Source organism: Atractosteus spatula, chromosome 6, assembly GCF_055471065.1.
Source record: "Atractosteus spatula isolate fAtrSpa1 chromosome 6, fAtrSpa1.hap1, whole genome shotgun sequence".
Classification (NCBI taxonomy): Eukaryota; Metazoa; Chordata; class Actinopteri; order Semionotiformes; family Lepisosteidae; genus Atractosteus; species Atractosteus spatula.
This window is the reverse complement of record NC_142711.1, coordinates 61,375,782-61,398,739: the sequence shown is the minus strand read 5'-3', so window position 1 is coordinate 61,398,739 and position 22,958 is coordinate 61,375,782. Positions and strand designations below refer to the sequence as shown.

Here is a 22,958-nt window from a genome sequence, read left to right as displayed (position 1 = left end):
CTTAGTTCATCATGGAGGTGTCAGTCCTGACTCAGTTGGCACTGTAAGTGTATTAGACATTGTATTGTATATTATTTTGCAAAACTGAGAATGAGAGCCACTTTGGCACACGGAACAGCTCTGTTATGTTGTCAAAGCCAATATCATGGTTTCTTTCAGGCTGGATAATATCCTTGAATTAGTTACCTACTGTCCTACTCCAAAGAAGCTGTATAGGCTGAATGGCCTCCTCTCATTTACAAACATTCATGTACTCTTGGGCAGTGCAGGAACTGTTAAAACACAATTACTAAAATGCATCTCCTCTCACCATATGAATATTGTTTCAAAAGATTTGGTGAAAAGTCTTAAAACAAATGCTAGTTTATTTACCAGTAGGTTTTGTACACAGTGCTTAGTAATGAAAAGTGTACATGAACAATATTTTAATGAAAATATATATTTGAAAATAGCATTCTGTATGAATCATATAATGAACATTGTCATTTTTATTACTATAGAAAGAAAAAGAATACACCTTAAAGATCAATAGTAGCTATGTATAAACAAAACATGGCATTTTTAATTAAAAAAACTAATACAGTTTTAAGGTTTTCCATGTGCAGCTATACACCTTTTCTTAATGTAGGAAGTTTACAATAAATTTCAGTTAAACTGACAGAATAGATAAAAATAGGGATCTAGTACAATAAAAATGTCTACCTTTAGTCTCATAGAGTCTCACATTCTGTTCCATATTCGTTCATTTTCCCATGAACAAAGAGAAGGATGCAGTACAGTAAATGTGGTCTTACCATCTGGCTTACAGCCCCTCACTCTCCACCCCACAAAAACAGCAGGTGTTTCAGTGCACCATGGACAAATGAATAAAATCATGTGAAACAGACAGCAGGGGTCAGATTGAGAACCTAATCAAGAATAACAAAAGCACATAAAAGAACCTCTTCTTATGGTGTTATCTGGCATTTAATTAAACATTTAATGTAAAGTTTTCTCACTGTTTTATTATAGAACTTACATCAAAGTTCAACAGAGGTCTGTTAAAAACCTTTTTAAGATTATGTTTGAAAATGTGTAGAGAAGTACGTTACTAAGGTATATGCAAACCTATTTTTTTTACCAAAACTAAAAGGAAAGTACTGTTACTTTCATTTGCATCTAAGAGTGCATGAATGTCATTATCAAATACTGTAATAGTCCAAACAATTTTTTTTCCTAAATCAGTGGCAAAATTTAAAAATGAGTAATGTGTAATTCATTAACCCTTGACTCAGCAGCACACATCTAAAACAGGGTGTTCTTGACACTCAGATCAAGACTAAATGTAATTTAAAGAAATCTCCCTGATGTGAATGACGAGTGCTGTATACATACTACAGTACATGACAGAATCCAAATAAGAATAGACAAAAATCATTTATTCCAACTTTCATACAATTTGGTGATGTGAATGCAATTGTAAAGGCTTAATCCCTTTATGCCTTCTGCTGGACCATTCTGGCCCTCATGGCGCAGTCTCGGGTCAAGCACAACAGTCACGTAGCTCAGCTGAAACCCTGTGCTACCGATGGCCTCCATATTTGGCTGCCCAGTCCACCCTGCCATGCACTGGCTGAACAGCGGGTGCACGAGCCAGAAGACTACCGGAATTCTTTCCCGGTGTGTGGAAGCTTGATCCGGACATTTGTGATCTAGCTGCTTTGCTCTTCCATCCTTCATAATCTGCAAAATGAAGGGGAAAACTTAAATATATATACGGACACATGCTGTACATGAGTTGAGTTTAATGACACCAAAGGAAACACAAAGTACTAGTGCTGTTGCAAAGTACGGTCATCAAAAAGAAATCTTTTGATTCCCAAAGTGCAGCAGACATCACAACACCAGGGATAAGATGGGACAATAAACTGGGAGTACAGTAATAAATGGGAGTTTCTGGGAAAGGGAACTGAAGTCAAATTTGCTTCTGCATGTATAATGCCAACTGCTTTGCTAAATGATGGGAGACCGTTGTCCGTATTCCCCAATCACTGTCTTTTAAATAACAGTGTTTATTATACTTGCAGTAACTTTCTTGGTGCTTGAGAGGGGAAACAAAAAGTTGAAGTGGGAAGTTAAATTGGCTCGTGGATGGCGGAACAAGTGAATGTTAATTCCACACAGAAAAGTAAAATGTTTTAAATGAAATTTTTTCTGGATCTGAAACATGGGATGTATTGTTTTCTACTTTTTAGCATGGAATTAACCCATTTGGTCCAAAAAGAGTTTCTTTGGTGTTTTACCTTCATTAGCTTCAATCATGGCTTTAGTGGAAGCAGGCTTTAGCTTGGGGTTTTTCAGTTTATCATTCTTACTATCAGCAGTGGTAGAAAGGTCTACTAGCAGTAGAAGAAAAACAGCAGTGGAGCAAGCATGAAAATACAGAAAGGACTTCTGAATGGAAATACAGACAGGAAATGTAAATTTAATGGAGATAACCGAGTGTATGTCTCAGGGGTCTGTTAATTTGGGAGTTTTTTATTATAAATCTCCTGAATGTGTTTGATACCAGTCAAAAGCTTTTCAAATGTAAATCTTAACCATTCCTTTTTACTTTAAACATACAGTCATGTTCTCAAAGAATAGAGATCCCTGATTCTTGTGTTCATAAAAAGAACATAAATCATGAATGTCAAGGTTCCAAGAGATGGAGCAGAAATATATACTATTCAGAAGCACCAAGGCATATCACAAGTTAATGTGACCAAAGATGTAACATTCTTGAAAATTTAGCAACATTCCCATTTTTCAGTTCTTAAGTATCAAATTAACATAATACTTACTTGCTGATGGACCTCCTATGGGTTCCAGCTGAATCCTTTGCCCTGCAGATCCGACTTCCTTTTTCTGGAATGTCGGTATGTAAACTCCGCCAGGGTTGTAGTTGGAACCTATAAATGTTCCTGAAGGGTACAACAGAATCATTGGAATTTTCTCCACATAGAACAAGTCAAGTTTCCCAAATGGTGCATTACTACAGTGTAATCTAAACATTAGCTCAGTGGCAAACTCAGGTAGCTCTGGTAATCTTTCAAGTTGTTTTCTTGACATAATATTTAAATTCAAAGATCACTCTCCTTTTTAGATTGCACAGTTAGATGCTATTATGTTTATTCCCATCCATCTTTAACTCAAAGCAGAATACTTCAGACTCCGCAAAAACATCAATTTTCCCCTAAAACAGGGAAAATTCTTGTAGGTAACATATTTTGCACATTTGATAAAGCATAAGGAAAATTCAGTTCTTTGTATATTACACATGTAGGCCAGTCTTATATGAATTAATCTCATCATGGTTTGATAATGAGAGGGGAGTTAGGTGTTTATTTCTAAAAGTTTTGACTCAATAACTTGACATACATACAGTATTAAACTGCTTTTTTCCTACAAGAAAAGGCTGGTAATCTCAGTAATATTAGTAAAATTCCTAGTTTGTGTCATGTGAAAATAATGAAAGGATAGTTTTTTGTTCATCAGCCAAGAGTTTGTGTGTTGAAAGTCATCTTTATTTCATATGCATATGGGAGTCTTGCTCTTGTACGCAAGACTCAAAAGACAGCACTTACAGTGCTCTTTTATACAGTGAAACAAACGATACAAGATACACTCCCACATGAATTTCTGCTTGCATTGTGGCTACATATGGTCATTCTAGAAAGCTGACCAGTACCTATATTTTCTTTACTGCTGGCTTGCGTGACAAGCAGCCCCTTCGGCTTGTACCTGAATAGACCATTTGTTCCAGGAGAGGTCACTCGGTCATTTCCCTGAGAACTATGCCAGCTATGCATAAAGATACAGTGTGGCTATATTATCTTTTGATAATGTTTAAAAATGGATAAGGCCAGGGGGGGGGAAAAATCATTGCATTTCAGGCAAAACAAGTACCTTTGTGTTCCTCTAATTTTTCAAGGGTCTTTTCTTTTAGAGATGCCTTATCAGTGGGTTTAGACAGACTATCTTCTGTCCAGGAAATGAGAAGATCAAGAGAGAATACAGAATGACAGAGAAAGGAATGAAGAAAATAAGGTAAACAAATGACAAAAAAGAAACTAGAAAAGGTAATGATTTTTCAGTAGAGAAGATAGTAAAGCAAAGGAGATTAAAAAAGTTGACATGAGAAATATTCAGTGGTGGAAAATAGTGTTCACACACTTTGCAGTAAATTATGTTCTAATTCATACAAGTCTGGATTTATTATACTGTGTTAAAATTCTTATCGTATCAGCATATATTAATTTAGTCAAATATAACTTCAATTTCATAAGTAATTTACTGTATGCAAATAATGATATAGATATGCATGCTCATTCAATAGTGTGTGAAGACTATAATGGAATCATGGCCAAGTTCATATGTTCAGACCAACATTAAGATTACAAAATATGGTTGGTCAAAAAAAGTAGAAATGAAAAGGAGGGAAAAGAAGGTAAGAAGAAAAAATAATATATAATCAGCGTGGTCTACACCAATTAATTTTACATCATGTTCGTGTTGTTAATTTTAGGATAATTTGCAGCAACACAAAATTAAAATGTTTTTTTTACAGCTCCTAGTGTTTTTAAGCTAGTAGTGCTGGAAAAAAAGGCTTTGACAACATATACTGTATAAAGACACATACTGTATGCAACGCATCATTTTATTGATGGCAATGGCAATATGTTGCAACTAATGTAGCAATTAACACAAGAGGTCTTCTGGCAACATTCTCTGCTGTTGCACTAATGATGTGTGTGATATTTAACAACGCTGAATAGAATTTTATAGTCACTTTTAGGAACCTGAAATATGTTCTCAAAACGCATTACCTGCATTGACTCTGGTGATGGACAGGCCTGATCCAATAGGCCCCAGTGGTTTATTTATTAAAGAAGCAGCATTGCCCCACAAATCTCTGGATGGATCCTTATTTGCAATTAAAGATGTATTCTTAGGATTTACCCCTGGAACACAAGAGCATCACAGTACAAAAAATAAGAAAAAAATGTCAATGTGCAAAATAAAATACTCAACCTAGCTGTTGAGCGTCCTGATACAGTGTTTCCCGCAGCTATACAGAGGCCAGGTGAACCAGCTGGCCAAACAAGTGCATGAATGCTGATAAAATGTACACAAGCATCAATACTGAAATACTGTTTCACAGTGATACACCGCGAGATCGTTTGCCAGCCAGCAGCCACGATGGTACATAATTGCATAGCTCTCAAGTCTTGAGCATTGGGAGCAAATCACACGGTCTAGAAATCTCATGTGTCTGCATCAACTCAAGGTTGATTAAAAAATGAAGTATCGACTTGTGATTCCGTTAATGAATACTAACATGTGAAGTTTAATATATGTAAATATATATATGAATAATATACTGAGCATCAAACTGACGCATATTGCTTGTCACTGCTAAAGCTTAAAGTTATCAGGAAAATAATATTTTTTACTAGATGCAGTAACATTTTACTTAGGGACAGGTCAATTCATAAGATTCTGTCCCATTGACTGGACAAGTGTGTGTCTGTTCACTGGTCTATCCTATCGACTAGATGTCTTCCCAGCTCATTCCTCAAATGCTGACTGCAGCTCAAGGTCTGTCAAGTAGGCCATCCGTGGCTCGAATAAGCTACTGTTACAGAAGCAGCATAAAGATGTCTGTTGTCTCTATAGAACTCTGGCAAATCAGGCTGAGACCACAGGAAGGGCAGCGATAAGGTTCCAGAATTTGATCAATGTACTGTAGCTCCATGTACTCAGGTAGCAATTAATCACTACAGGTTGGTTCTGTAGTGACTAGACACTCCTGCCCAGTCCTTTAGGGTGGTCTACACAAAGCCTTGATTCTTTGCTGAAGAGGACTTACTTCCAATACTGGCAAGTCCACCTGAAGTTACTTTTTCTAGCCTCCCAACAAAATGATATCACAACGGAAGGTCTCTACCGAGGTGGTTCATTGCTGAACAAAGTCACGATCCACAATCACACAATTCTGTTGGTTGTGAATGATCAGTTCATTAAATTACACCAAAAACATTTAATCAATATCTAAAATCCATATTTTTTAGTCTTCTAAAACATACACCCATGAAAAAGAGTGATAACCTTCTTTTGATGCTCTATATATTCTAGTAATGTGGAACGCTTAGCATTGCATTTATAATTTAAATGGGATGCCCTTCAGCTTCAACTGTGACTCGTATGTAAACATCAAGAGGAATGTGAAATTATTGACTAACAAAAGTATTTGTCTGGACAGAAAAAAGAATTAAGAGCCTAAGAATATTCAGTATATCTGTTCAATTTTAGGTATTTTTGTTTTGGTTACATAAAATGCACACACAATTTTAAAGTAGTCTTTACCAGGAAGATATCTGGACTGCCGTAAGTAGTGCTGTCTTGCTGAAGCTGAGTTTGAAAGTCCTGTGTCAATCCGATTTACCATGGTATTGGAAGGTATTCTGTTTGCGGCACCATATGTATTGACAGGCTTTTGTTCTGTAGACCTGTAAAGTATGATTAAGAGGGGAAAAAAGCAATGGGTCTGATATGAGATACATTGACAAATGCAATAATTTTTTTAAATTGTCAACATTTTAAAAGACAGAGCAAGCAGAGCAAATTTCTCATCGCAAAGGCAAATCAACAAAATAATGACATTCGACATGTTTTTTTTTCTATTACCAGGATATAAATTACAATACCAAAAAGGCCTATTTATGTTTTGTATCTATTTGTACTGTTTCTAAAAGTGTTTTTGTATTTTTTGGTGAATCAAGAGATAAAAAGAAAGTGAGACATACAAACGTGCGATGTAAAGAACCTTTAAATGAAACAGAGTAAACACCCTGAATAAACCATTATGCAAATTAAACAATTATGAAAAATAAGGATTTCATATCAATTCAAATTCGAACTGAAGGAAAACTGGATAGGTTACTAAAATAAATGTTTTCCCGAGTTCACCACTACAGCACAACAGTGCATGTGCACTGGAAAAGTAAGTCTTGCAGACAGTGAACCTGCGGGGAATTAAATCTTAAAATAATCAATATGATCATTGGTTGAAAGATTTCACTCACCGAAAGAAGGAGTCGTCATTCTGTTTTTCCTTTATCGATCCTATGCTGGGCTTCTTGGAGAAAGAGACACCAACGTCCGAGTCATCGAAATCATCCCAGCTGTCTGAGGCTTTTAACGCAGTCTGGCCCCATCGTCTTCGCCCACTCTTGATTCCCATTAGATTGGAGTTTTCATTCCCCACGGCGGGTGGTTTCTAATATAGGATGTAAAAACCTCACAATCACAAAAATTTCATCAACACGCTTTGCACACACCTGCACTATTCGCCTTGTTTGCCGAATTTCACGATCTGCGTCGAAAATCTCCATTTTCTTTCAGATAATCCCGATAACGATAAACAGGTATCAAATGGAATAATTATACTAATACTAGACACCATGTGTATAAATATGCCTAATAACATACTAATACTTGGCAGATAGGTGATACTAATAACAAGGTTAGACTTTAACAGGACAGTATTGTAATACTAATGCGAATTCTAACATTCCCCGTCCTGGAAAGGGCGGTGCGCTCCTGGTAGCTCACCGGCGGGGAGCTGTTGTTGACCGTGGGCAGATATGGCGGGTCCTGTCTGGAAGTGTCCTTCGGTAGCCCCGTCTTGCTGGGCGCCGGCTGTGGAAGATGGTTCTGCTGCAGGGGCTGGAGGCTGGCCCTGCTCTGGGCCTGTGCCCTGGGGGCAGGCTCTGGAGAAGACTGCAGGTCAGCTTTGGCCGGGGCCTTAGCCTTGGGCTCTGCGGGCTGCGCTGGCTTGCTCTGGGCCTTCTGCTGCTCCGCGCCCTGCGGAGGAGGTCCCAGTGCCTGGCCCACTTGAAAGTAAGGGTATCGGAGAGCCTAGGAGGTGGAAACAAACCTTAGTCTTCAGAAGTGGTTACTAACCACAAATATGCTATAAAAATGTGACATTTAAAAAAATGTAATCCTATATCTCCCACTTCCTCTTATTTTACAGTTGTTTTTACATACACTACCAGTGTATGAGAGCTCATTTAAAAAAACTCAAATACAAATACTCAAATTTTAAACATTGAAGTAGTGTAAATTATTGCTAAGACAGCAGGCTTTCCCAGGTGTCCCTTTATTTGCTTTTCAGTGCCAGTTCTGTGTGCAGCACAAAACTATAGGCATTATTCTAGTATTGTTTTTCCTCTAGTCAATGACATCATTTATCCCTTTCTGTGAACAGCTTTATGAATGAGAAGTAATTCCCGTCATTAAATACGCCAAGACTGTTCATGCTTCTTTCCCAAGCTCCTTGGTAAAAAGGCTAAGCTACGTTAGACAAACTTGCTATTATGAGGATTACTAATATAATTATTACTCTGATAGTTACAGCTTAGTTTAGCTGTAATGGTGCAGTTTGCGCAAAACGTCTGAAAAGTAATCCCCCAAAAAAGAGAAAATACAAACTGTATTCTTATTTTTTATTATTTGCAGAACACATTCTTCTGCATCCCTGTCATAGATCACATTCCGTGTTCAGACACCTGAACTACAGTAAGTGCAATAAAGGCTACAGTTATTTAATTTGCTTTACCTGGACAGCAGTCGGCCTCTTTTGGGGATCCCACTGCAGCATGTCTTTCATCAGAGCGATGGCTTCGCTGCTGGCATTGGGAATGAGAGTTTTAAGGTGGGTTGGTACACACTGCGGGAAGCGGAAATTCATCGCCGCAGCAAGCTGATACCCTTCAGGCCAGTCAGTCTGTCACGAAAAACAAACAAACATTTTAATACGGTACCACTCAAATGTCCTATACGGGCAGACACCAAATCTGTAACAGAGGTAGATTTAACCAAAGTAAATCAGCAAACATCAAAATGTATACTTGGCACTTTAATACTATGTTTAAGACTTAATACAAAGCCAACTTAAAAGCTAAAAATGCAGTAAATGCAATCAGTAAAAAGTTCTCAAGTATTACATCAAATGCTTGATCAATTGGAAAGCAATTATACAATAATGTCTACGCAACAAAATGATCCTCTGTTTATGAATATTTATTGATTAGCAGTAACAAACAGAGCATATTGTTGTTGGCACTAGTAACATGTCCTTTTCTTCAGTTTTCTTATGGGTTGAATAACTAGTCACTACTGACCTTTTTAACGGTTCCTAGAACTTGGCAAATCTTAAAAATTTCATCGACTTCGCTGTTCCCCGGGAAAAGAGGTCTAAGTGTGTAAAGCTCAGCCATGATACAGCCCACTGCCCATAAGTCAATGGGAGAGCTGTACACTGAAGACCTCAGCAACACCTCTGGAGCTCGGTACCTGCAGGAATCAGAGCATTTACTGTCTGTATTTCAGGACAAAATTAATTTCCCCCAGTGCTTTCAAACCCAGTCTGCTTTAGCCACACTGAAGAGAGTGATGTTAGAAAGTCAACCACAATTTCATGCCAGATAAAGAAGCTTTCTAAGGTAACAGAGTGAAGTTTACACATAAAAATGAGATTGTAAATACTAATTAAATCAATTAAAAACTTTGTGTCATGCCCTTTAGCAAATAATATAGAACAAAAAATATCATATATAAATATGATATATAGTATATATATATTAAAATAATGCAATCACTAATCTTCACAAATAAAGCATGCTTTGGAGTATTTAAAACCTTCTGATTTTTACAAAAAGTGTAAAACATTAGGGTTCTGCTAAGGGGTGGAAAAAAATATCATAAGCGCAATTCACTATGGTCAGAAACGGAGACAGGTGTTAGAAAGCAAAGAATTAATACATTGATTATAATACATATCTTATTTATTGACATACTTAGTGGAGCCACTGCAGGTACATTTCAAGCAACACTCAGAACCATAAAATTTTAGACAATTGGAGGCCTACACCTTAAGGCAGCTGTGAATACTAGGAGTCTGAATTGTTTCTGTATCACAAGCTTACTAAACATTTATTTTTCACTTTAGTTACCATCTAAGCACACTTACCATCTAGTGGACACATAGTCTGTGTATGGAGGACGTGACCGGATTTCCCTTGCTAATCCAAAGTCTGCAATCTTTACCAGCTCGGGGCCCATACAAAGCAAGTTTTCAGGTTTCATATCACGATGGAAAAATCCTACAGAATTGTTATAAGAAGAAGCTTTTTAAACAAATGTGTGTTGCTATTTCAACTACTGTATGTATACTGAACAAAAACCAATTAAATGCCCACCCTCATAAAGAAATGTGTCCAAAAATAGTTAAAAGAAGTAGTATATATGGTGCATGTCACTATATCCAAGTGATAATAATTCAATCTTTGTAAAATAGTTTTCAAGTAGGCACAATGGTTCTTTGCAGGTTTAAACAGCTTTAATACTCCATGTTAAAAAAACAAAAAAACTTGACACGTGTTAACAGGGCACGTAGGAGGTGATAAATTCAAAAACACATTATTTTCAGACTAAAACAACTACAGCATGTGACTAGACAAAGATGATTACTAAAAATGAGAACTATATTGTCAAAGAAAATGTCAAAAGATCTTTACGCACAACAAACTGGGCAAGAGAAGAAAAGGGAAACAGAAAGCAGAGAAAAAATCTTACCATGCTTGTGCACAAAGGCTAAACCAGAGAGCACTTGGAACGTTATGTTCCTTATTTCATTTTCAGTAAACATCTTATTTTCTCTGGCAGCAAATAAGCAGAAGACAGGAAAAGAACAAAGATAAGAAAAAAATGCACCTATGAAAACATGCTCTCTGAAGGGATTGTGATACCAGAGGCATGGGCAGTAATGACACTTAATAAACTACAGCTCTCTCAGCTTTCAGTCAAACAGCGACCCCTGTGACTTTCCGCGCCCCTGCAAGCTTCCTGCTAACTCAGAGTGTGGCTAAAGATGAATGGATCGCAGACCTCATGGGTCCGCCCTTCTGTATCCTCCCAGTGTCCCTGTGCTGACACAGGGGCTGTTCCTGCGAGCTGAGACAATTGTTCATTCCCAGGTGGGTAACGCATTATTCTGAATTTTTGAAGAGAAACACATTTTGGATGAGGTGTTTCGATGTTTTAGGATATGGGACAATGCATTTACTGCAGCAGCACGGTATCACAAACCAACCCTCCCAGAAAAAGAACAAGAATCACAGTGGCTGTCAACAGTGTTTCCTCTAAGGCTTGACATGTGGAATGCATGTCAAACATTTTGTCTTTATAAAATGTATTTCATGTTTGTTTGATTTTATTTTTAAATTATTGTACTATTGTATTGAAACAAGCAGATTTTATCCACTACATAACAAAATTTGTCAACTCGGTGATAGATATGTAGGTAATACATTTCCTAGGCAATAAGTTTAGATTGCCTTTAATAAAAAAAAAAAACAGGCAGATAAAAAGAAAACTACACATTTGTAATAACATCCAAAAAACAAAGATATATTAGCATGTTTTTTGTTTTTGGTGTTCTAAGTAGCTTGTTAACACTCTGGTTTTCTTGTTCTTTGCATGGGAAGATAGCAGATGGTCCTGAAAGAAAAACCTACCATGCTTATGGATAAAAGACAGCCCTTGTAATATCTGATATATTATATTTCTGATGACAGACTCGGGGAACAACTTGTTTCTGAAAACAAATAAAAATGTACGTGATGACTGGGAATGAAATGTGAAAACCCAACTGCTATACACAGTCAACAATATCATTCATGGCTTTAATTAAATTAGGACTTAATTTTAATTTAATTTCTTCTGTACTTTAAATTCCGATATCTGGAAGAATGATTATATTAATTCATACATCAGACAGAGGGACATTTAAAAATTTTAAGAAATTACTAAAAGAGAAAAAATATTTATAGATTACCCCTGTAAAAAAGCAATTTAATAAGAAACTCCAAGATATTTGGAGTCTCATTTTTTACAAATCATTCACACCTGCAAACCTTTCCAAAGGGACTAACGATTCTTTACATATTGCACAAGTGTACTTTCAGCCATAACAGATTTTTCAGATTCCTGCGATCTGCCTACAGTGTTCATTCAAGAAGAGTCTGTGCATAAATGATTGCACAGACAAATAAATGATCAATAAGCGATTGTGTTCTGCACAATTCTTTTCAGGAATCATGCACATTGTGTGAATTGGTGGACCATGGGGAGTTTTATTTCACTAGAATGAACTGTATAGATAGCATAGTTCTAGATCACAGCATTTAATGCATGTTTTATTGTGGAGTGAAGCTGAATGAAACACTCTGATACTTAAAACTGGATTCAGTTCCTTGTGATAAGGGTACATCAAAATACTTACCGGTCCTTCATAAGCTGATACAGATTTTCTTTCATATATTCAAAAACAAAGTACAAATGGTCATTTTCCCTGATCACCTCCTTTAATTTAATGACATTTGCATGATTCAGCTTCTTCAGTGACTGTAATACAGGAGGTTAAATGCAATACTGAGTAAGTGCAACACACAATGGAAACATTTTTATCTTTTCAAAAATATGAAAGTGTACATACAGAATAAAAAAATAACATAATTTACACATAAAGTACTTAAAAACTGAGGAAACACCATATCCAACAAGGCTAGGGAGAACAATAACATTACTGTATAATACAAGAATACTGTATAGGACAAAGCATTCTGTGAATGAGATCAGAGTATTTTATGCTGAAGCCAGATAAAAGAAAATCGAAATTGTTAGGTTGGCCGGCTGTTAATTGAAAGAACCTGCTGAATAAGACACAGCTGCACTGAAAGAGTAATTAGTACTGCTGGTGGGACAGGCTCTGAGTGCAATTTGTCACAGAGACCTGTGGGACTCTGTGAGCAAGCCATGGCAGAGCACGTACAGCTTATATCTGTACAGGGCGTCACCAAAGTTATTGGACAGGTGGCTGCTGGGTAGTCTGTCAGGCTCAATAAGGTCTCAGAGCATGCAGGATGAGAAAACAGCAAAACAGGCTGCTGCTGCGCCAGGGAGATTAAGTTTGATTATAGGGCAGTGTTCCTGGCCAAACAGGATCAGCTACAAAAGTTAGTGATCGGAAAAGTCAGTAGTTCCTAGTGGAGATGTGGTGTTTGGTGAAGAGAGACATAGAGAAGTTGCAGTGTTTATTAAAATGCAGAGAATTGTGCAACATGGAGTCTGTGGCTCAGTTCCAGTCTGGAAGGAAAGGGAATGACACCTGTACAGGGAGAGTTCTTATTAGTAACAGACTGAGCTGGCTTATAGATTTCTGGGACTCTACAAGGGATCCTTGAGAAAAAAAACAGCTTAGGCCTAAGCTAAGTACTAAGGGGCATCACAATTGCTGGACAGGTGGCCGTTTGGCAGATCATTCCTCAGACTCAATGAGGACGAAGTGTGCTGCCGAGGAGCAGGGTGGGCCAGCTGAACTAGCGCTGGTGAGAGGCGTCCGAACCCTGTGGAGTGGGATATCGCTTATCAGCACAGTTGATAGTTTCCTCCTATAGGTGAAAAAGAGAAAGGGGCTAGACGACAGGCTGAGATCGGAATCTTCCCCATGTCTTAATATCAGCAGAGCGGTACAGGGTGGAAAGTCATGTTGTGAATAACGGGAGGATAGAAAATTGGGCTGGCCGAGTTCAAGGTCTCGTGTTAAAGTGACTATTTTAGTGAAAAAACGGGTGACAATGAGTCCAGCTGCTTAAGACAGAAAGTGAAGCTGCAGAGAATAAGAAGCTGGGAGTAACTAAGTGAATGCAAAACCAAACGTCAGCTGTGAGTGGTGGAACCAAGTGACAAACAATCAAGAAAGAAGGAGACCATGCGGGCTTCTTTGAGAGAGGACCGATGTGTTTGTTCTAGAATCCCGAGAGGGTCTGAAAGACAAGGACAGACCACCTAAAACACAAAATACTATTGTCGTGCTGGCAGTGTCATTCTTCAGGTGCTGGGTGTGCTGGCATCCTCACAGAGACACACTTTGTAGTAATCCATAGCCTACTTTAGTGCACCTCTTGTGTGAAGACCTGCTACTCAGGGAGCTGCTGTTTCCTTAACACTGTCACTTACCTTGACTTCTCGCAGGTTCATGCACTCCTCCCACGAGTAAAACTTTCTCTTCATCCTGCCAAGGGTAACAACACGGTTTTACTGTATACTGGAAAATTATATTCAGCATTAAACTAGATTTTACACATATACTTTATTGCACTTTACCACTAGATTAATTCATATCGTTGATTTTAAACAATTACAGACACTTTTCACATTTCAACAATCCACACAAATCTATGAAGATCTTATAGTAATACTTATTTTCATATTTGATACTTTATTTATAGAAAAGGCAAAATTTGAATTCTGTAATTAATCTGTAGCTGCCAGGTGATTAAAACCAAAAAGAATCTGATATCTACTGTAAAATCATCAATAAATTATAGGTGACATTGGCGGGAGCCAGTTTGGAGGCTACCAAAAGACCAACAACCGAAACATGCATCATGGCAGACTAAATAATTCAAAAGCAGCGATTGCAAGACACAATGTGAAATCGAAGAAGAAATGGCCATCCACATTGCTAACACTCTTTGAGATGTTAAGCCAAGGTCCTGACTGATGGCCACTAAAGATCCCTCAGCGCTGTTCAACAGAGGAGGGATGACAACCCAGGAGTCCTGGCTAAACTGCGCCCTGAGCCTGGGCTTGTACAACCTGGCCTCCCTGCCGGCCTGGTGTTCCCCCTTGAGTCAGCTGGTGAGGCGATCTCTCACTTCTCCACCTGAGCTGCAGTGCAGTGGGGCTGCACTTCAAGTGGTCGACGAAGCAGGTCCCTTGCCAGGTGTAAATGATTTTTCCAATGATATATAAAAATGCAATTAATTGTTATCATAACTTATATTAACTGGGCTGGTCAGTCTCAATACGAGAGTGTAAGACTTGCACAACCCTGGTCTACAACTTCCCCCAACCACTTGAAACGCCTCATGCTTCAGTCTCTTTTAATCAACACTGGATCACAGGCAACAGAAAAAAAAACAAACTGCTTTTGCATTTTGGAAGGTAGGAGTCATAGATGATATCGAATGTGAAGTAAAGGCTTGCTATCAGGAGGATCCAGCAGGGAACAGGAGGCTCCTGTCTGGCCACATACCAGGTGTTCACTCTGATGTGAAATTAAAATGCTGAGTCATGTGTAAATCAGACTTATGTTGGGAAGAGAAACAAAATAAATGAAGCGATTTCAATGGAAAACTGCTCAACAGTCTAAGAAATATATTTTCTATGGTAGGCCTACAAAACGCACTCTTTTGCAAGCAAATTTGATCAAATTCTAAGAAAAAACTAAGACACTAAGAGATTACTGAAGGCATTTGGCATTCCACCTCCTGCAAATGTGACAGCGTGGCAACACTACACTGTAAACTTTCACTCCTTTCTCCATCATCAAGGGTATCAATTTGCATGATAACCTTTCATTTACAAACACTGCCAGATAAACTCAAGGTTCTATTTATTATTAAACAATCCTTGCTGAAAGCCAGACTTGTAAACCTGTATCTCATAACAAAGGTAATGTGAAGACACACATTGCCTCAGCTTATTCACTATGAAGGGCCCAATGGCACCTGAAAAACACAGCATGGTTTAGAGACAATATACAATTAGAGATATTTATTCAAATACAAATTCAGTTTAGAGACACCAAGTAACCTAGCCAGCACATCTTTGGCAGACAGGAGGAAAACAAAAGCACTCAGTGGAAACTAAAAACCCAATAAACTAGTTTTATACACGACGGCACACGACACGGCAGTATTCTCAATGTGCCCTGTGACATGCCAGTGGTGCAGAGACTATTACATTTAAAGGTTAAATTTCGGTGGGGCCATTCACTCTAGATACTCTCAATCACTTTCAGCACAGTAGTAATGATGCCCTTGATAAAGTCACAAAAACATTTGGAAATAAATGTATAATGTCTTCTCTTTTTATTCGCCACACAGTAATCAATAATGGATTTTTGTACTACAATATTATAGGATATGGAAATGTCATGAAAAAATAAAAAGACTAATCGTGTAAAACTGTTTTCACATCCAGATGAAAAGAAATATTCTCATTTCAAGGAATATTTCACCTACTGAAAATCACTATAACTATAATATAGTCAGCTCACCAGTGGCATTTATTGGAACATCTCAAGTAGTAGACACTTATTCCAGTGGACATGTTACACTTAGGATTGGCCTGGGTGACCATGTTACCATGTGACCATACACTTGGATTAGAGATTCTTATTGCACATGGCACCAGGAAGATCATTCTTAAATTATATGGTAACAGGCTTTGTTTCAACCAGTCATTTTCTATTTGAAAGTAATATTAGCATCTTTGCATCTCTATGCACATTAGCAGAAGTACAGATTGAGTTTGCAATGCACCTGATTTATTTTACATACAGAGACCGTTTAAATAGCACTTCCATTAAAATGTCAACATTAGACTATTGTTACAAGCAGCTAAAACGATCCACAGAAAATATCTTTTCAAATTAGTCTACAACCAAGATTTACAAATGGTTACACTTCTCACACATTGGGGAATTGAATTTAAAGTTTGATTCCATTCTGATTTTTGAAAATGTTTTAGCTTTCTTTTTCGCTGTAAGTGCCCTTCAATATAATAATTAACCCAAGCCTACAGTATGTTAGTACACTTCCCTAACAACCCGCCCTGATTGCTGGTTGTCACTGTATACAACAGTGTTGCCGCAAACAGTACCAAATGGTTTCTGAATGAACCCAGGGCTTCAGTTGTTATGTAAACATCTAAACAGAACACCACACAGCCAACAGATTTTGAAATATCTGAGCTTGTTTTCTAATTCGTTTTCCTTCAGTCCTGCTGAAATATAATCAGTCTTGATGAACATTCCTGCAGACATATTTTGCATATAATAAGCTGTTAGTACCTGTTTTTGATTCTTTTTGTGAAAAACAAAGGTGGTTCACACAGGTGACTGATAAGTGATTTATATGGTACTTGACTAATACCAGTGACTTTGTCCCACTTGCTTTCTGAATATGCACAGTCTAACCATCCTCCTTGACTAAATGGTCACAGAAATATATTTCCCTTAATTCATTATTTTTTTTGGCTTCAAATGATCTAATCTGTCAATTTATCCATGGTATCCAAGAGCATCTGTAAATGAAACCTGGAGAAGCTCTCTTTATTTATTGCATTTGTTATTCTGGTTTCTCATTTGGAAAACCCTGTATATGGACACAAAATCTTGTCAGAGCTGCAACCTTGTATGGAAAAGGAATTCTTAAGGGGGGGAAAGTGAATGCAGAATAAAGGAAAGGTAAATGACACCGTGGAGTTATAATAACACTAACAATCAATTATTTCCTTTAAAAACACCAATATTATCTGCAAAAAGGGGAAATTAAATACCGAGAGCGGACCTACCTCTTGATAGCAACCAGCTCTCCAGACTCGTTGCTTTTGCCCATGAGCACGCTACCGTACGTACCATCTCCCAGCTGTTTCAGGGCTGTGTAGCGATTCATGGCTTGACACAAACAACCCCTGATCAGTTTCCAGATACCCAGTTGGCCAGAGCAGAAGGCCTTGGAAGTGTCATAAATCAAAGACAACGACTGCCACGCTTCACACAAAGATGCGATTCCAGCTGCCGAGGTGTCCTCTTGGAGAAGGGGCCATTTCTCTCAATTATACAATCCCCAGAGCATGCATGTTTAATGCAGAATAACGTTCCATGTTGATACCTCTGCAACACAAAAAAGGAAGCGTTAGAGGAAGCCTCAGGAAAAGCATCATGAGATATTGAAGTGGCTTCACAGACTCTTTGCGAAATCCCATCTTATTCTCATGATCTATTTCTGTTAAAAAAAAATCGTATTACATAATAGTTAATACGATCAGATTTTTACACAACGGCTCTAAAATGAGGTTAGAAATGAATCCTTTCAACTGCTGATTTCTCATGTCAGTTTGGTTATGTCACATTTCCTGCTATCCATCAGGGGCCGTGAACTGCAGCCTTCATGTCACTGTGAAGAAAACTGCTAATAATCTTTCCTAGTGAGCTGTTGGTTATTTGGTCCTTCTGCATTTTGTACACTATGTTTCTTTTCCTCCCTTGTCCATTAATATATCAAAAATGTTTAAGGGAATTATTGGATTTATTCTTTTTTCTTAGTTTGTGGCACTTTTCCATGAGATGCTCATTGGTCCCAATTAAACGGTACTGTCTGGAAGTTTGCTTCCCCTTTGTTTCATTTGTGTACACATGCGCCCTAATTGCACATTAGAAACAAATACTTCCGCACTATCACATCAAAAATGTAAAAAAATGGTATTTGAGATCATTATATTTTGAAGGTAAATTCCCCAAAATAAACATATATTCATATATTCTTTATGTACATTTTGCCATTTTCTCCACTAGTTCTGGGGGTGAGCCAGCAGCACTGTGCGTAATCAGAACTCATTAGACCTGTTCTGGCCTGTACCCATCTGGACCCACAGTCTGGAGCCTTTATAGAACTTCATCTTATTCAGGTAGATTATTTATATTGAGGACGAAAAGCAGAACAAAGTTCCCAGAAAATAAACACACATTTACCCAAGGGAGAATAGAAGGCAAATAATTTACAAATCAAAAAGGATAACAATCCCAAAATAAGTCCCTGTGTGAATCTAACATTGTAAAGTATGTTACATATAGGCATCTAATGTATTTCTTTATGAAGATAAATTAAGAGTTAGGGTTAGAGTGAAGTCTAGAGTGAGGAGTAGGCTGGGTCTTGGATTAAGAGGCAGGCATAGATTTGAAAATCTCTGTGATCTACAGATCTACAGACAAAGTGATCTGTATCTAGCACATATATTTTCGGGTTTAGTAAAAGGATAATTTAATTAATTCCTTTCGTAAGACAGAATACACACCAAGTGTATTGAGTAAATCTTTGATCGATATCAGTCCAAAATCCACAAAATCAGTTCTGGAAAGAACTGACACAATATAAAATGGAACTGGAAGAATTCACTCTTCAGAATGAAATCAAGATTGAGAAATGTTACTGATATCTGCTTCATGACAGACAGAGAGACGTAACATAAAATAGTACAAAGTCGGTAGTCCTACATTTATAGGTAGGAAAACTGAAATCCAAAGCTGAGTGAGAAAAAACTATTGGATTTGTCATGTTACAGCTGCCCTCGCTAAGCTTCCACTGAGAGATACAGTCTTCAACGGTTAGGTTTGCTAGAAAGAGAATCCTGCTTGGTAATTATTTAAGGGCACTTGTTTTTAATATCTCCTTTACACAGAAATGGATTTCAATAGTCAACTAACTGAGTTTGAGTTGGTGCTGCATTTTGCATTAATTGTGGACTAAAACATTATGATGAAGTAGGTATATCATGTGGTACTTCCGATGTAATTTCAATTAGGCTGACTGTTAAAGACATTATCACTGCATTTTGCTAATGCTTTTACCCAAGGTGAGTTACTTGTGAGTTACTTTTAAATTAATAAACTGTAAACACTGAACATTGTGAAAACATCCAATGTGATATTATCAAAGCGAAAATGAACAGTATGCAAGGTATAATAATACAATTGTGAGGGGAACAAAAGTCTGTAAATATACAGTCAACAGATATATTTAAATCCTTACGTACAGTGCCTTACAAAAGTATTCACTCCCTTCTCATTACATCACATTTTGTTGAATTACAACTGATGAAAATGTGGAGCTTTCAAAACCACTCATGGATAACGTTCTTAGGAGAAGGGGATTAAAATCGATTCAAAGACAATGAGCGAGGTAAAGTCGATCATTAAGAAGTGACAGCAAATACTGCAAGGAAAAATCAAAAACTAGAAAATGTTGATAACATACAGTAAGTACTTCCCTCCTCCCTCAATACTTGCTAAAAGCTCCTTTGGCAGCAATTACAACTCTGTTTGGATTAGTCTATTAACACTGTACGCTGGGATGGTGTAGCTGTTGCCAGTTCTCCTTTGCAAACTCCCTCAAGCTCTGTCAAGTAGGTTGATGGACAATAATTTTCAAGTCTTGCCACAGATTGGATTCTGTTGGATTCAAGTCAGGGCATTAACTGGGCCACTCATCCTTTTGTGTGTGTTCAGTTTGACCCTCCAAGTTTTGATTATAAATGTTCACTTTAAAAAAGGATTAGACATCATTTGTAATTTTATTAATTGGGACATCATTGCAGGGGAGTGAATACTCTTGCAGGGTACGTTATGTGAAATTAAGCATCCTCAGAAACGGCAAGACCCTTACAAAGAATTAGTGACATAAATTCTAACATGAGAGTTTAATGTGCATTATCTCAGACTGCAAAAACCCTGAAAGAACACAGCCAGCAGGTATTTTAATCTGGATTATTGTTCTTTTACCATCTGATCCTCATTAGCATTAGTGCCAGCAAAACAGAAAAAAAACCCTGTTCGCAGCATGTTCTTCATTTATGCAAAATACCAAAAAAATATTTTAATAGCATGTTCAGGCATGCATTTTGAAATTTGCATGGAAAGGTTCCTGTGGATAACTAGAGTTATCCTATCATCATCTGAAAGTAGGCTGCATGCTTGGTGCATATCCTTCTAAGAAAGCTGCTTTTTAAAGGCGAAAATCAATCTGTTGCACATTTGAGGAGTTTCTTTGAAGAGTATACCACCACAGTGTACTGCAGACAGGTGAATGTCAACAGCATTGGCTCCACAATCCTATTAATTAAGATTCTGTGAGTTGAGTTCCTAATTTGCACTAACTAGTTTAACATTTCACAGAGGTTAAGTGATCAATACCAGGAAGTGACCTAATTTCCTTTTAAATACCAGGAGCTATCTGTGTTAATAAATAGAGAAATACATTAGCATGTTCAGAATGTCTTGAAGTTATTTTCAGTTATTTGAGAAAAATGGTGAGCAGATTGTTGTTGTTTTTTTGCTTTGTTATTTTCCCCATGCTAGCAGCAGAACGTTTTGCACACACTGTGGGGTGTCTCAGACTGGAGCGGTAGTGTGCAGAGATGAAAAATGTCAGAAAATGGCTGAAGACAGGGAATGACCCCATCTGGCCGCAGGGTGACACCTTTGCGAGTAAAAAAAAAAAGTGTTGGGAAATCTAGAAAAGGGATTAGCACAAATAAAGAGGAGAGCCCACCTCCAGCACACAAGCATGCTACAGAGACAGTCTCCCTACTCTACCAGTGTCATATACCCTGAAAAGGAAAAGTTCCTGAGACAAATAAAAGTTACATATAGAAGTAACTACTTCTACAGTAGGGTGAAGAACACCCCAGACAGAATTATGAAGCACACAGTGCGCAAAACCACGCACACAGACAAATGGGTACAGAGACAGGGGCTGCCTGAGTTGCTACGCAGTGAGTGAGACCACAAATTGCTTCCTAGCACTGCACTAAGCTTTTGTGAAACGCAATCTGCCGGGAGAGGATTTAAGAAGAATTAGAATTAAGGATGAGCAGAGAGGCTAATGACGTACATAGAGAATCCACCTAGAGAATCCCAAGGTCACTGCAATCATATAGCGAATTCTGTAAGCGGCCCAGTGTACGTTTCATGCTGCAAAGGTGCTTGTCCCAGTGTCTCCTAGTCTTGATAGTCGTCATGGGTCAGTCGTTCATTCTTTCAAGACAGTAATGGAATTAAGAAATGGAATTAAAAATGTTTTTTTTTTTAAAAAAAGAAAACCTCTTGGCTTCTATTATTGACAAGTGATCACGAAAATCACTACAGAAACAAAACAGGCTGCACTGAAGCTGAAGGCTGCACTTCATACTGGAAAATAAAAACTGTCACATTCTCAGTGCTGTTTACGTTTAATTGTACATTTAAAATAAAATAAAACCTCTCACATTAGTTAACCAATTTCTGCTACCCAACCTGCCATCCTAGACTGTATGAGCTAGTATGAATATATGAAGCAGAGAAACTGGGACAAAACTTCAAAAGACATGTTTCAGCCCTGAAAGGATGGGTGAGACAACACAGCTATGAATGGAGCCCAAAATATCTACGAAACAATGAGACACACGTCAGACACTGAACACAGGTAGCGCAGGAAGGCTCTGAACACAGTAATACACTGAACATATGCCAGACAGGAAGGCACTGAACACACCCAACACAGGCACTGAACACAGTAAGAATATATAATAATATATAGAAAGAGAGAGTATATTTTATAATAACACGGGCTGTCTGAACAGAGATGCCCAGCAGCTACACTATACCACATTACAGGTGAAAGCAGGCTAAGGAAAAGAGTTGCAATGCAACGGCTGGCAGCCTGCCCAATCCTTCTAAGTAGATCCTTTAAAGTATAAAGGGATGAACGGCTGCACATATTTTGCCTTTCCTGCTCTTTCAGACTCACCGTGCGCCCGGTTCTCGCTCCCAGTGCCTGTGCAGCCAGGCAGCGGCGACGTTTGTTGTGATCGCGCGGCTGCTCCTCGCCCCGTGCCAGTCTGTGACACTGCCTTCTCCTTGGCAACGGGGGACTCCGAACACACGAGCGCCTGGGGTCAGGGCTGGCGCGGTGCCTTGTGGGATTTGAGGTCAATGCAGGCGAAGTGACCCGGAAGGCGTTTGTGTGCGTATGTGTATGCTAACCTGCTGCTGCATGGGTGATGCTGTACAAGTGAAAATGATTAGCTCTCTTATTCATTGAAGGATGAAGATGGCAATGTATATGTGACACTATACACACTCTGAATATGATTTGGGCGTTCTGAGAACGCTGAAAGCCGATATGATTATCAACGAGGTGGTGCTTTTCCGCCGAGAGAATATGCACAGTGCGAACTGTAAAAATAGAGTCAAACCATATGAC

The 22,958-nt window shown here is 38.1% G+C and overlaps 1 protein-coding gene across 2 annotated transcripts; it reads right to left on the bottom strand.

Moving 5' to 3' along the window:
* Positions 1 to 1,399: 1,399 nt before the first annotated feature.
* Positions 1,400 to 22,624, bottom strand: mak (male germ cell-associated kinase). 2 transcript variants are annotated; one of them, XM_088918415.1, is made up of 14 exons: positions 22,503 to 22,603; positions 17,512 to 17,833; positions 14,107 to 14,161; positions 12,371 to 12,492; positions 11,604 to 11,683; positions 10,058 to 10,190; positions 9,210 to 9,381; positions 8,645 to 8,812; positions 7,636 to 7,941; positions 7,107 to 7,300; positions 6,388 to 6,530; positions 4,848 to 4,982; positions 2,823 to 2,942; positions 1,400 to 1,722 (listed from the first exon to the last, which is right to left on the bottom strand). In XM_088918415.1, exons 2-14 carry the CDS (start codon positions 17,610 to 17,612, stop codon positions 1,562 to 1,564), a joined length of 1,890 nt encoding a protein of 629 aa, XP_088774541.1. In that variant the 5' UTR covers positions 17,613 to 17,833; positions 22,503 to 22,603; the 3' UTR covers positions 1,400 to 1,561. The 2 variants fall into 2 exon arrangements, with proteins under 2 accessions (XP_088774541.1, XP_088774542.1); XM_088918416.1 differs by lacking the exon at positions 11,604 to 11,683 and adding an exon at positions 10,663 to 10,745 and having other exon boundaries at positions 1,406 to 1,722; positions 22,503 to 22,624.
* Between the last annotated feature and the right edge of the window lie 334 nt (positions 22,625 to 22,958).

Bases quoted from the DNA above. Each gene is read 5' to 3' on its own strand.
- mak (XM_088918416.1), bottom strand. From the start codon at position 17,612: ATGAATCGCTACACAGCCCTGAAACAGCTGGGAGATGGTACGTACGGT. The intron at 10,191-10,662 runs GTAAGATTTTTT...ACAATTCTGTAG, and splicing joins AGCCTTTGTGCACAAGCATG to GATTTTTCCATCGTGATATG. The intron at 6,531-7,106 runs GTGAGTGAAATC...CATACTTTACAG, and splicing joins AATGACGACTCCTTCTTTCG to GTCTACAGAACAAAAGCCTG.